General features: G+C 57.5%; 1 protein-coding gene across 2 annotated transcripts; it reads right to left on the bottom strand.

The window, feature by feature from the left end:
• Positions 1–2,634: 2,634 nt before the first annotated feature.
• Positions 2,635–13,559, bottom strand: MFGE8 (milk fat globule EGF and factor V/VIII domain containing). Of its 2 annotated transcripts, none has more exons than XM_050309651.1 (10): positions 13,393–13,559; positions 9,898–10,023; positions 9,507–9,632; positions 8,877–8,990; positions 8,249–8,430; positions 7,681–7,836; positions 6,677–6,821; positions 5,638–5,840; positions 4,191–4,346; positions 2,635–4,067 (listed from the first exon to the last, which is right to left on the bottom strand). In XM_050309651.1, the coding sequence occupies exons 1-10, from the start codon at positions 13,463–13,465 to the stop codon at positions 3,924–3,926; spliced, it is 1,425 nt and encodes a 474-aa protein (XP_050165608.1). In that variant the 5' UTR covers positions 13,466–13,559; the 3' UTR covers positions 2,635–3,923. The 2 variants fall into 2 exon arrangements, with proteins under 2 accessions (XP_050165608.1, XP_050165610.1); XM_050309653.1 differs by having other exon boundaries at positions 5,638–5,822.
• Positions 13,560–14,280: the final 721 nt, after the last annotated feature.

Genomic DNA, 14,280 nt, shown 5'->3' with positions numbered 1-14,280 from the left:
CTGCCGCCAGCGCCGGCACGGCAGCCCGAGTTCCCCGGGGGAAGCCCCGACCGGGGATGACCGTGGGACCCGCGGTCTGGAGGCACTGCTCTTCCTTGTTCTCCTTTTCCCTGCACACCCACCGGGCCTGCCAGCCCTCCCCGAGGAGGGACGCGGTGGAGCCGGGCTGCCCAGGGACATGGGAGTGTGACGGCCGGGCACGCCGCCTGCTCGCCTGCCCGGAGCAGCCTGTCCCGCAGCCCACAATGGAGGGGCAATTACATCTCCAGGCATGCGGCCACTGCGCTGCCCTGCATCCTGGCCGAGGGTCCCTGTCCCTCCCAGCCCCGCCCCTTGGCCGGAGAAGATGGTGGGATGACATCCCAGCTGCATCCCGGCGACCAGTGCCCCCCTGTAGTTGCTTGCCCAAGTTGTCCCTGTCCCGCTAACCCAGCGACTGGGATGGTTCCCTCCACTCGCTGCCTGTGCAGACAGACAGACAGACAGCCCTGTCAGGGCACAGTGCTCCCTGGCATGGCCGGCCCATTGTTCCAGAGCCGAAGGACCAGCCCCACAGTGTCCTGTGCAGCCTGCACTGCCTGCACTACAGCGCCTGCAGCAGCCATCCTCTGCCCGGCCTGAGGAGGGGAACGGCAGCAGGGAAGGGGACAGGAATGCTTTTGTGCATCTCTTTTCAGCAACAGCTCCTGGTCCACATTTGGCCATGACTCTCTCTTGTCTGGATGTGGCCAACGATTCCTCTCCTTTCTCCTGGTCAACAGGCAGAATTGGGAAGGATCTGGCCACTGGCAGACCTGGAGGAAAAAAGGAATCCCCTTCACTCCTTACCATCTCTCACTCTATTTGTGGCACTTCTGGGATGATCCCATATTTGTTTTCTGCTCCCTGAGGGGAACCCTGGGTGGGACCACAGGTTTTCAGAGTTTTCAGCAAAGCTGCACGGGGTCAGCATAGCTCTGACCCAGGAGCACATGTTTAGGGCATGTGTTTAGGGTTGGCTGAAATTTTGGCTGAACGAGAGCCATAAAAATGTCATCCCTGTCTTCCCTGCCTCAAAGCCAGCAGCTGACAGGTCCACTGTGGCCCCACCAGAGAGATTTGTCCATGAAATGCCACTGGCACTGGATGATTCCAGCAGGAACCTGTTGCCAAGGCCAAAACTGCAGAGGAACACTCACATTCCTGTAGGATGGAGGAGGTGCTGGGCTTTCCGGGTGGTGGTGAGAGGGGAGAGGATGCTCTCCCTGATGGCTGCTTCCTGAGGAACCAGTTTGCAGCAGCTGGCAGCACAGGCAGCCGAGTCAGCAGGCAGCAGGGTGCCACAGTGTGCCGGCCATCCTGGCCTTCCTGCTGCTCCAGCAACCTGGCCAAATCCAGGAAGAGCATCCAAGAGATAGGGACAAACCACGAGGGGCTGTGCATGGCGAGGAAGGCACCCTGGCTCTCACCAACGCCCCCATCCTGGGGCTCCAGAGGAGGAAGGAAATGACCACAAGGTTGAGAAAGGGCTCAGCATCCGCCAGAGGGGCTCACTTGGGGGGTAGCAGTGGGCAGGGGGAAGCAGCAGCCAGGGGCTGAGGATGCATCCCCTGCTCTGAGACACAGCATCTGCTCCCATCACCCTCCTCATGGAGCCTCTCCGGTGTCTCTGGCTCAGGGCTGTCTTGGCTGGACTCCACACGAACTGCTCTTATCTCTGCACCAGCTTCCCGGTGATAAGGGTGGCATGTCTGGAGGTGAACTGGGCAGACTGTTCCCCGTCCCTGGCTCTAGCTGTGGCTGCTATTTGTCATCAAGCAGCCACAGTCACAGTGAATTCAGCCCCTGCTCTGCAAGCAGCCCCTCAACCCTCTGAAGCTGGCACCCACGGAGTCAGGCAACAGCCCATCCTCCACGGGCAGGGCCCAAGGAGGGGATGACAGGACGAGCAGGGCACTGGTGGCAGCAGGAATGTGCATGAATATTGTCCAGAGCTGTGGTGGGAAGCAGGTAATCCTTGGCCATTTGTGCCAACCTCAGGGGTCCCTGCCCAGTGTGGTAGAAGACTCTCTGGAGGAGCAAATCTCTTCTGCTCTGTTCATTCCAGTGCTCCTTCCCTACAAGGGACCCCATCCTCAATGCAGAGGGATCCTGCTCCAGCAGCACCCATCTCCCAGCCCTGCCCACGGGGCCCTGCTGGGAACATCCCCGTGGGCAGCCCTGGCAACACTCACAGCTCCCTCCAGCCCTGGGAGCACACTGGGGCGTAAGAGCCGATTTAGCTCCAAGCTGGGGTTTTTGCTAGAGGATCAAAGCCAAAGGAGGAGACAAAGGGCGTGGGGTGATGATAGAGGCTTCCCCTTCCCAAGTCCCTTCCCACTGCGCCTGGCCAACTGCAAGCACAGGCTCAGGCAGCTGCAGACAGGGCGGAGGCAGCAGGGAAGATGTGCACAAAGCCCTAATACCCTGTTTTTCAGACAGGGAAGGGAACTAGGAGAGTCTGTGAAAGGAGAGGCGTAGGGTCATCACAGCAGCTGGCAGCCCCCCAGGATGGAGGAGCCAGGGGGCTCAGAAGGGATCCTGGGGGATCACCGGACCTGCCGGGCTTTGGGAGATGGCTCTCAGGGAGGCACAGAGCAGACAAGCCAACAGCCCTAAAGTTTCAGCTGGTTTTAATACTGTCAGAGACACCCCGAAGCGGGGCTGCCGCCACCATCCCACCCAGGCTTCCTTGGCCCTTGCCAAAGTGAACCCACGGCCCCACGGCCGCTTCACATCCCAGCAGGCAGGGGAAGCAATGCTGCCAGCCCGGGACTGCCCGCCCGTGCTCCCACCTGCTGGTACCAGGTCTCGCTCATCTCCTACTGCTAATCCTGAGAGCGTTGCAAGAGGCTCCTCTCCACCCCACAAAAAGGGAAAAAAAAAAATCAGGTTACAGAAAGGGTCATGGCACAGCTCTCTACCTGCTGCATTTGGGTGGTTTAACTACCACCTTTCCCATCTTTTTTCCATGTCCTTGTGGCTACAAAACCATCACTCTCCATTACCAGATTGCAGTCCCCCTGGCCACCACTCAGCTCTGGGGACAATGGACCTCCAGACACGGCAAACTGCAGTGAGCTGGGATTGACAGCAATGCTGAGACTTGGGAGGACACAGGAGCTGGCACCCCAGGAAGGGGAATGCCTGCCAAAATGCCAGCCATGGCACCTTCTGGAGTATCCAGTGGGTAGAGCCACCAGCAATGGGGACCCCATGCCTCTTGACAGGAGCCATCTCATCACTCCCCTCACACTGTGCGGTGCTGACACCACAGGCAAGGATATCCAGGGCCTGGCAAAATGGGCAGGGTACAACAGCTGAATTTTTTCACAGGATTTTCAGAGCCCCTGCTTGCAGACGTGCAGGGAGCAGGAGGGACAGCGGAGGCTGCAAGCCCAGGGTGCCTGCCCTAAGCCCCTGGAAACTGCTGAGCCTCGAGAAGGTGCAGGCAAGGGACTGCCACTGACTGCAGACTCTCTGCTGGAAGCAGAAGCAAGAAGGGGGAGAAAATTTGTCCCCAGCTTTAGCTGGGAGCATACAGCCAAGCCCTGACTGCAAGACAGGGTCCCCCAGCAAAGCCCCATTTGCAGGATGGGGTCCCTCAAGGAAGCCCCAATTGCAGGAGAGGATCCCCCAGCCAAGTCCCAGTTGCAGGGGTGGGTCTCAGCCCTGGCTGGCGCGGCAAAAGGGCAGGAGCCGTCCCCACATCCCACCTGCAAGGGCCCCGTAAAGTGCAGTGCTGCAGCCCCAGCACCAACGCGGGGCAGGGGAGCCCTCTCGGCCGCCTCCCGAGTGTGGGGACATGGAGAGGGGGTGTGAGGTCAGAGCAGGAGCGGGCAGGGGCAGGCAGGGCGCAGGCTGGGCGGCGGGGAAGAGCAGCCCCGTCCTTCCTCCCCACGCGCCTACTCATCGCAGCCCAGCAGCTCCATGCGCAGGGTGATGCGGTTGTGCCAGGCCACGGGCAGGATGCGGACGAAGCGGGTGTAGAAGGGCACGTCGAACACGTTCTTCTTGTGTGAGTAGTTGTCAGTGTTGCCGTAGAAGATCTAGGAGGGGACAGGTGGGTGTCAGCGCCGCCAGGACCACCCCCCACTGCAATCCACCCCTCCCCACCACAGCACCCCTGAGCCCCCGGAGGTCACTGCCCACCTTGCCCTGCCCACACCCACCTTGGTGCTGTTTGTCTGGCCATCCCGGTACAGGGTCCAGGACGTGCCATTGTCACTGTAGGCCACCTTGTAGGCTGCCACATACTGGATGTGCCCAAAGTCACGGGCTCCTTGTGTGATGATTCCTGTCACCTTCTTCTGGTCCCGGAGGTCGATCTGGCACAGAGACAAGGCTTGTCACAACTCCTTTGTAGGGGTGGTGCTCCCACCCTACAGCACCCTTCATGTTGCAGAGGCACCCAGGATGAGCTGGCCCTCAGGGGTCAAGAATGGAGAAAACACCACTGGAACCCCACCCCAATGCCAGGCAAACACTACTGTGAAATATTTGATCCTTCAACACTCATAGCATCTCTCAAGGCATTCTAAAGTGGGTGCAAACCCACCGCCTCAGCACTCTTGCCCACCCCTACCACCTCCACATTTTTTGCTGAAAATGTTAATGTGGGAATGACAGTAAAAAAATCTTCATTCAAAAAAAAAAAAAAAGATTCCCAGAGGAAATGCATTTCCACTGGAAAGCAGTTCTGGCTGACAAAATATGCCGTTCAGCACAGGCTGACATTTGGGTTCTAAGTGAGATGGTTTCTATTCTCTTTATTCTGCCACGCTGTGCTACTGCTATTGGCACAGGGTAACAAGCAAAGGAGTTGAAAGTCTCCTTAATTTAGTTCTTTTTCCATGCTCATCAAGGGCAGTTCCAGCTATACAGTATAAATCCTGAGTGTATATGTAAAGTTATACACACATACACACACAGGCAGTCTGTGGCACAACAGCCCAACTCAGCGTGTCATCCCGACCCTCACAGCCAATGTCTTGATAAGCTGTTTTATTTAGGGCTGTGAAACAGCTGCTTTTAATCATGTCCCAAATAAAAAGCGGGACAAATATCTAAACTGCTTTGTCCTATTATGTCATGGAATCATGTGAAAAGTATAAAAACAGGGGAGGAAAGGAAACTGAGAAGGAAATTTCAAAACTATTTGTTTCCATTCCAGACTGAGAAGAGAAAAGCAAACCTGATTTTTTCCTGCAAAACAGAAACTTGGTGTTCTGTGCAGCCAGAGGGTCGTGGGACTGTCACCTCAGGCTGGGATGGCATTTCCTCAAGGGGTGATGCAGAGTTGGGGTGCTGTATGCTTGACGCACCCCACGAGGTACAGAGACAGCACCACCCTGTCCCTACGGGCACTGACCCAGAGCTCCAGGACTGCTGTTAAAACCAGAGGCTGCGGTCCCATCCTGACCTGCCCCTATGACCCCAGCTCGGGCAGCGCACGGCCGGGCTGTGTGCCCCACAGCAAAGCACACGTCAGGGGCACCCATCCTCCTTCCAGCCACCTCAGCACAGGAGGTGACCCCAGGCACAGGAGGTGGTCCCAGGCACATCTGGAGAAGCTGGGGAAGAGGCAGAAGGTTACAGAGGGAGGGCCTGCAGACCCACCTGCAGCCACTCGGACTGGCCGTTGTTCAGCGCGGTCCAGGCGTTGGTTTTGCCCGTCATGTCCAGACGAGCGTAATGGGGGTGCCAGGTAAAGGCATCAATGCCCCAGGTCTTGAAGACGCTGGAGGCTGTGATCTGCTGGTCGGAGATCAGGCGGGATTTCATGCCCAGAGGCTCCGAGCAACCTGCCGTGTTGAAATACACTGTAACACAACAGTTTACACAGGCAGTGAAAAGGAAAGAGTCCACGGCACCGACGCAAGCAAAATCCTGCAGCCCTGCCAGAAGCCAGCCCCGCATTCCCATGTTTCCAATGCCTGGAGCAGCAACAGAGCCATGCATGGAAATGCTTAGCAGAGTTACAGGGCCGCCTTTTCCCAGGATTTTTAGCTCCCAGCTATTCCCTGTCTCACAGTGCCTCCTGCTGCAGAGACGAGCAGATGTCCCCACAGCACAGCACAGAATACAGAAAGCTTTGGCAGGAGGCATAGGAGGATGTTTTCACAAGAGAAGAGAGCAATGCAAAAACAACCCCAGACAAAATCATGAATGGCACCACACCCACACAGCAGCAGGATAGGACCTAAGCCCCCACAGCATCCCACTCCCAGAAATACGACTCCCACTCAGCTGCTGGATATGTGCCACAGGGCAGGAATCTGGGCAGCACAGGGAAAGGGCTCACCCTTCACATTTCCCAGAGTACTTTGATCCTCTGGTGCTTTTCAAGTTCCCCAGCAGGAAAAGCAGCCGGTTCACAGCTTAGACGGGGAGGGGGTGCAATAAAAAGTCCCGGCTTGGAAGGTGTTAGAGGTGTTAGCAGCATGAGAATGCAGCTCGAGCTGGCTGAGCCAGTGGGATTAGCAGCTTTGACTCCCCAAACGCACCCCAGGGTATTTCTAGGCACCAGCCTGAGGAAAAACAAGCACTGACAAATGCCTTGTGCTGGGTGATCAGAACCAGGACAAGGGGTGATGCCCTGCTCCATGTCACCCCCTGCCCTGCGGCCCCTGGGGAGGGGAGAGCCACCAACATTTACCGTTCATCTCACAGCCGATGAGCTCAAAGCGCAGCGTGCAGGCGCGGCGGCACATCACGGGGTAGATGCGGATGAACTGGGCCGTGATGGGAGGGTTGAACATGTTGGTCTGCATGGTGCCGTAGTCCATGTTCCCCTCAAAAACCTGCAACAGTGAGCAGGGCTGAGTGGCCCGGCCCTCCAACAGCCTCCTGCATCAAATCCCTTGCACAGCAGATGGACAGACCTCAGCATCGCCAATGGCAAAAGGGCAGAGAGCGGAAAGCTGGGCTCTGCTCTCGTGCCCTGGAGCAGTGCACGACTTTGCAGCAGCTTTAACACTCTCAACAGAGCTTTGCAACGTTTTCTGCTTCATCCTCACTCCCAGAGAGCCACACACACATTAACATCCACTTCTTCCCACTATCACAGTACTCCACAAATTATGAAAAGCACAGAGGTAACTCACTTCTTTCTTTTTAACACAACAAATAGAGTCAGGTTATGTTTTCATGCATTTTTTTCCACTGTTGCAGAAACAAGAGGAATTTTTTGGTTTTGTAAAGCAAAGCAGATACTTACAACCATTTCCTGGATGCTCAAAAAAACACCAGGAGACACTTGCCATAAAGAACTGAGAGTGGAGTGCACTGCAATCTACGAGTATTTCTGCTTTGAGAGACACACTCTTGACAAGTGCTTGGTGCAGACACACAACAAGCCACCCAAGCTGTTCAGTAGCACTGCCAGACCGTGCCCAGTTCCCACAGTGTGTCAGTGATAAAGATATTATCTGAACGACCTAAATATGTCACTGCTGCTTCTTTGATTATGCTTATTATGGTCAATTAAACAGAGGCAGAGAGTCCTGCTCAGTGCTGGAACCGCCTGTGCCATCTCGCTGCTAGGATGGCTCCCAGCACAGCTCTGCCCCAGGTCAAAAGCATTTTCCCACACACAGGAACACTTTGGGATGCAGCTCACAGGGCTGAGGGGAGTTGGGAGCGCAGAGCATCGCAGCTCACCTTGTCTACATCCAGCTTCTCGTCCTTGAAGAAGGTGAACTCACGCCCGTCCAGGCTGTAGGCGACTTTGTAGGCGCGGACGAACTCCTGCTGCCCCACTCGGCGCGCGCCCTGCGTGATGATCCCGGTCAGCCGCATCTTCCGCAGCAGGTTGGCCTGTGGAGGGGAGGAGGATGAGCAGGGCACAGCACAGAGGGGGTGCACAGCCCCTGCCCCCACCAGCACCACCAAGCCTGGATGAAAAGGTGGGTTCACACTCAGCATCAGGACCAGGAGAGAGGCTGCCCAGGGCACTATGACTTCCTCCAGGCAAAAGCCCTCCAGCCCTGCAGCCCTGCATCCCATGGTGGGCAGACCAGGGAGCACCACCCCAGATTCCCATCTTCCTCCAATGGACTTGCCTTCTCCAGGCACATCCCAAGATGCCCCTGGGTGGAACCCTGCTGCAGAAATTCAGCCCCTCATTTCCCACCAGGAGCAGGGAAATCCCATGACAGCAGTGCTGCAAAATCAGCCACGGCTACCGGGGCTGCTCTCTATGCTGGTTTCCCGGTCCTACCACAGGTACCTGGATCCAGGGGCTCTTGTCATAGTCGCTGGAGGTCCAGGCATTGACAATGCCGTGGTTGTTGAGGCGGGCAAGCTCTGGCCCCCAGCGCTGGAGGCCAAGGAAGCCGTAGTAAACAGAGGATGCCGACAGCTGGGCGTCAGAGATGGCTCCTCCTTCCATGCCCAGGAGAACAGCACAGCCTGGGGACAATGGGAAGATCAGGGCCCAAGAGAGACAGTAACCAGGGAGCAGAACTAGGGGTCATTTGTTTCTTGTCTGGGGACACAGAAGGAGATGGAGGCCAGCCCTAGGATCTGGTTGTCCCCAAGGTGTCCCCTGTTCCTCAGCCCTCATCCGAAACCACACCATCCATCTGTCCCCCTCACAGTACAGAGGTCTGGGGTGAAAGTGCCATCTGGGGGCCACCCCAGAGAGGAGACAGCACCTTTCCAAGTATGTTCCCTCCATTAGGACCTGGCTGGTTGGCTGGCATCAAGGGCAGCCAGCACACCAGCACCCACAGTTACCCTACAGATCCCCTAACCCAGCTGGTGAGATCTCTCCTCAGCACACTGGCAGTGACAGACAGAGTAGCGGGGAACAGGGAAGGAAAGGGAATTCTGTACAGTTGGTGCCAGGGACTTACGGACATGGCAGGTCTTCCCCAAGAATGGAGAAGGACACTTGCAGGTGTAGTCACCATCCAGGTCCAGGCAGCTGCCTCCATTTTTGCAAGGTTGGGAGGAGCACTCGTTCTTGTCTAGGAGACAGAGTGGGGCAGCTTAGGAGGTGATCCCAGTACCAGTCCCAGAGAGGAGACCCCTTATTTGGTGCAGCAGGAAGAGGGGAGGCATCCCCTGAGCAAGGGCCATGGCAGGGTCCCTGCTGATAGGGTGGCACAGGTTGAAGCTCCAACCAAAGGAGCCGTCTACACCACATCCCCACTGAGAGCAATGACACAGGTGCACCAGGACACTCAAGGTTGGGAGCTCACATGGAGCAGGCTGAGCCTCCAGGCACCCCCTGTCTCATTACTCGAGGCACTGTGTCCATCCAGAGATGCAAAACAAGGCTCAGACACAGCCTGTCCCTGTGCCGTGGCACTTCCCTCCACCCTGCCAGCTGTAAAACAGCCCATGGTCCCTGACAGAAGCTGGTGCCCCACACAGTCACAGCTGCAAACACCCTCCAGTTGTTACCCCTGAGTTGTCCAGAGGGACTCCAAGCCTTAGTGGAGAAGCAGTTTCCCCTGGCCCCCTCACACCACCATACTCACTGATCTGGCAGTGCACCCCATCGTACCCCGCGGGGCACTTGCAGATGTAGTCGGTGAAGACGTCCCCCCGGTTTGGGACCAGCTGGCACTCGCCATTGTTGTGGCAAGGATTGGGGTGGCAGGGGCCTGGGGAAGGGAAAAAAAAGCTGTAATATAGGCACAGGTGGAAAAATAAGAACATCCAGTGGGCTGCCACTCCCCAAAGACATTGCATTCCCCCCAGGTGTATCCCGTCACCATATCCATGCTTGGATTGCCACTCTATGTTTCCATCTGCCATCAGCAAGGCTGGACCCCAGGGGCAGTGGTGCAGGACCACAGCTAAGGCACACTAACTTCCTGCAAGGCTCCTGGCCTTCATGGAGCACCCAGGAGAGGGTCAGCTCCTCACCTTTCTCCGTCTCATTGCAGTCAATCCCAACGTAGCCCTCGGGGCAGATGCAGAAGAAAGGGGCCTCATTAATCCCAGTCAGGCAGGTGCCCCCATTCTGACAGCGGTTCACATCGCAGAAGTCACCTGGGAGTAAAGCCATGTGTCACTGCAAACCATCCCTGAGGCGGGCATCCTCCAGAACCCCATGGATGCACATGAAGGCATCCCAACTCAAAAGCAGGAACCAGTCTGCTGCAGATTCCACGGGGAAGGGAAGCACCTGGCAGGGACCGGCTGCTGGATCCTGCACAGGACTGCTGGCATTCAAGAGTGATGGTTGAGACCAGGAGCATGAGAGAGCAGCAAGGACCTGCCCGGCTCTGGGTTTAACAGAGTCTCCACGTCAAAGAGAGGACAGGGGAAACCCAGGGCTTTGGTGCATCAAATGTTTCTGATGTTTGGCTGGGAAGCAGGGGTGGCCAGACTGGGGTTCACTCATGCACAAGCAGGACAGGATCATTCAAGGGAAAGGGGCTGGTGCCACTGCTGGGTTTTGCTCATGAAAGCTTGCACTTGTAAGAACACAAACAAAAACAATTGTAGGGGAAGCCCACATGCCTTGGTTCCCAGATGCTGGAGACGTGCAGGGAGGGAGCACAGAGTCCATCCCTGCAGAACATCTACCAGACTTTCATCACTCTCCCAGCAGCTCCCACAAGGCAGCCCCAGCTCATAGGCAGGTTCCCCCAGGGAACTGGTAGGGCTGCACCATCTTCTCTGCCTGTTCATTCGCTTCCAGCATCTCCCATGGTAAAGGGTTTACTTGGCAAGGTGGTGGTGGTAGCAAGGGGCTGGAAGGGTGGCTTCTCCAAGAAGACACCAGGAGCTGCTCCCACATTGGAGACAGCCAGTCCCAGACAATGCCAAAACAGACTCTCTGCTGCCCAAAGCCATGCCCATCACCAACACTCAGGTTGCTTCTGTGATAATAAACCCAAGAAAAAGTAAAAAACACTGCACAGCAGCTGTGGGCGAGGAGAAAAATGTGAGAGAAACAGCCTTGCAGACACCTCCTTACTCACTTGCAGAGAATAAGGAGGGGAAGGATGTGCTCCAAGCGCTGCCCATGAAGACGACCTGTTTCCCTGCAGCCTGTGGAGGACTATAGGGGAGCAAATATCACACTGCAGCCCACAGAGGACGCCAGGAGGGAACAGTCTCATCCTTATGGACTGTATCTCATGGAAAGGACCCACAGCAGAGCAGCTCATGAAGAACTGCAGTCCATGGGAAGGACCCACGCTGGATCTTTGCCTTCTTTTTCCCACCCTATCCTGTTGAGGAGGGGAGTGAGTGAAGTCAGCCCACCGCACCCATCAACCTTCTGCTCCCCATTGCAGGGCTCAATCAGATTGCAAGAGCTGGGCTGAAATTCCTCCCACCCTTAATTAATTCTGCCCTAAAAGCTGCAAGACAGCAACATTCTCCATAAACCTACATCAGATTTCCACAGAACGGGCTGAAAGCCTCAGTAACTCCTCGCCAAGCGCTAGGACAGCACATCCTTTGATGGCAGGCTCTTCTCTGCCACGCTGCAGGTGTCAGAGCAAGGGCTGAACCCACGTGGAGACCCAGGAATAACCCTTCACTACCTACATGACCTGGAGAAGGTGGAAGTTAACAAGCTGTGGGCTCGCTGCCCAGACCCACACCAAACAGTGCAGTTCTCATTAGCCTAAGCTACTACTCAGTGAGCTCCTACTCATTAGTCCTATAATAGCAGGACTCCTTTGAGTTAATCCTACTCTTCCTGACACTCCACATCTGTACGGTACACACTGGTGGCAGACAGGCCAACATCAGATGAAGGTTTCCAAAAAGATGCTGTAGCTCCCTTAGCCCAGCCTCAGGAGGCAGAAAAACTTGGGCAGCAGTTCAAGTCTCTGCCTGCACTGCCCAGCCTGTTCTGCATGACCTCATGCTCCATCAATGCGCTGCCATGAGCTACACCATGGGAAGAGAGGGCTCCTGCTGATACGAGGGATGCCTTTGCCCCATGCCCCTCCGCAGGTCTCAGGCACATCCAGCCTCCTCATCCCAAGGATCTCTCCCGGCAGCTAGCCAGGACCTTGCGGACAGAACAACTTCTGTTCAGCAGCAGCTGCCTCCCCAGGCATGGAGCGCCAAGGAACGTGTCCTCCCCAGCATCCTCACTGCCTCCAGCGCAGGAGTGTCCGGGGTGGGACACAGCAGCAAAGCAGCAATGAGTCCTCCCAAGGTCAGGATAGGAGGGGTCCCAGTTTTATACTTGAGTTATTCCAAGTAACTAGACTCCCTTTTATCCCCTCCCAGGAATAATCCCTTACGTGGTGGGTCTTGGTAGCCAGTCCCCTTCTCAGCAGGGAGGCACACAGGTCACATTTTCCACTGTAGCAAGCAGTTTGGGATGCTCCTGTTTCTCGGCTGTTTTGAGCCTGGTTTCAGAGCAGTTCAGCATCTCCATCCTCCACACACACATTTTTCTGCAGTCTGGGACAGAGCTGTCACAGGCTGAACACTCAGGAACCAAGGCAACAAAGATCAGCCACTGCTTTTGGAAATGTTTGCTTATATGAACCCACAGGCTGGCTGGAAGGCAAAAATAACATCCTCCAAATACTGGGACGGCTCATCCCAGCAGGGCTGGGGGAGGTCAGGTCTCGAGAGGGCAGAAAGGGCACCTCAGCCCAGGGAGAGCGAACACAAACAGGGCCTTCCTCACCCCTTCCTGCTGCCCTTTGTCCCTTGGCCTGGAGCCTCCACTTGGGCTTTGCTCCCCTTTTCTCTGGTCCCGTCCATCCCTTTTGGAGCCCCAGACACGACCCACTGGGTGATGATGGTGCTGCTACTCCCCGGGGTTCCCCTGGCCAGGCCAGCCGGGCGCGCAGTACCAGGCGGTCCCAGGGAGGTTGTTTACATTGTGGGCACGGTTATCTCAGCCTGAGAGCACGGGATACCCGGCTGAGCGACTCACGGCTCGGGAGCGAGGACGGGGCCGCGGACCCGAGTTCCTCTGCTCCTGTAGCGGCAGGAGAGCGCTGCGCACTCTCCCACTCGCACCCCTGCACCCCACACACGGCAGCTGGGACCCGCTCACCCTGCACCCCACATCTTCTCGCTCTGCATCAGGATCCCCAGCACCGCGGATCCCCGGCATCCCGGCTTCCCCTGCACACCGGACAACCCCTGCACCCTGGATCCCCTGCACTCCGGATCCCCACCATCCCGGGATCCTCAGTACTCTGGATCCTCTGCTCCTCACGCTCCCCTGCACCGCGGATTCCCTGCATACCGGACAATCCTGCACTCCAGATATCGGATCCCCAGCACCCCAGGCTCCTCGCCACCCTGGCTCCCCTGCACTACGGGACCCCCGGCACCCCTGATCTCCGGCACTCCAGCACCCCACGCTCGCTGGCAGCCAGGTTTTCCTGCACCCAGGCTGCCCGGCATCCCGGACTCCCCGGCACTCACTGGACACGAGCAGCAGCAGCGAGAGCCCCAGTGTCAGGGCGAACAGCAGTCGCAACGATCTCTGCACCCTCATGTTGCGTTCCGAGCCGAGCCGAGCCGAGCCGTGCGATCCCCACCGAGCCGCTCCGCTCCGCTCGCCGCGGGGCTCGGGGCGGGCAGTGACTCAGCCCGGCCCGGCGGCCCCACGTGCTCCGCCGCCCGCCCCCGGGGCGGGACCGGGACCGGGACCGGCCCCGCCGCGCCCGGCACTGCCCCACGGAGGGTCCGCGACCCCGGGGAGCCCCCGCGGGGGGTGCAGGCAGCACTAGGGGTGCAGGCAGGAAGGAGGGAGCAGGCAGCGCTGAGGGTGCAGGCAGCAAAGGAGCGCCGCAGCCAGCCCGGGGTGTAGGGTTCAGGCAGGCAGCAGGAGGGCGAGAGGTTGTGGACTGACCTCAGAGCCAAAGGTGCCTCATTAGCAGTCTGGAAGTAAGAGCCACCACGGGCAACCTGATGATGCTCCAGTGCGCTGGTTTGCCCCACGCCAGACCTTGACCCTCGGGCGGCTGGTGGGGACTTCCTGAGCCTGGCAGTGCCCATGGCTCCTGGCCCTGGCTGGCAGGGAGAGGGTGCAGAGCTGGGCCGGGATGTACTTGGGGGCTGCCAACACTTGGCAGGAGGAAGAGCTGTTCTGCAGCACAAACCCCTCTTTTCTCTCCCTGGGTGAGATGAAAGCTGGCGAGGGCTTACCCTCAGCCGGACAGGGAACAGGAGTGCCTTGTGCTGCCCTTGTCACCCAGCATGCCAGCGGCATGGGGTTTTCCCAAGTTCCTCCTAACTAGCATCGAGGAAAACAGTTTTCAGCCAGGTTGGGCGTACACAGGAAAGGGACTGGGAGGGACATAACAGTTC

Source organism: Myiozetetes cayanensis, unplaced genomic scaffold, assembly GCF_022539395.1.
Source record: "Myiozetetes cayanensis isolate MyiCay16 unplaced genomic scaffold, myiCay2020 scf14, whole genome shotgun sequence".
In the NCBI taxonomy this organism is placed as follows: domain Eukaryota; kingdom Metazoa; phylum Chordata; class Aves; order Passeriformes; family Tyrannidae; genus Myiozetetes; species Myiozetetes cayanensis.
The sequence above is the reverse complement of the archived record's forward strand: the minus strand, read 5'-3'. Positions and strand labels throughout refer to the sequence as shown.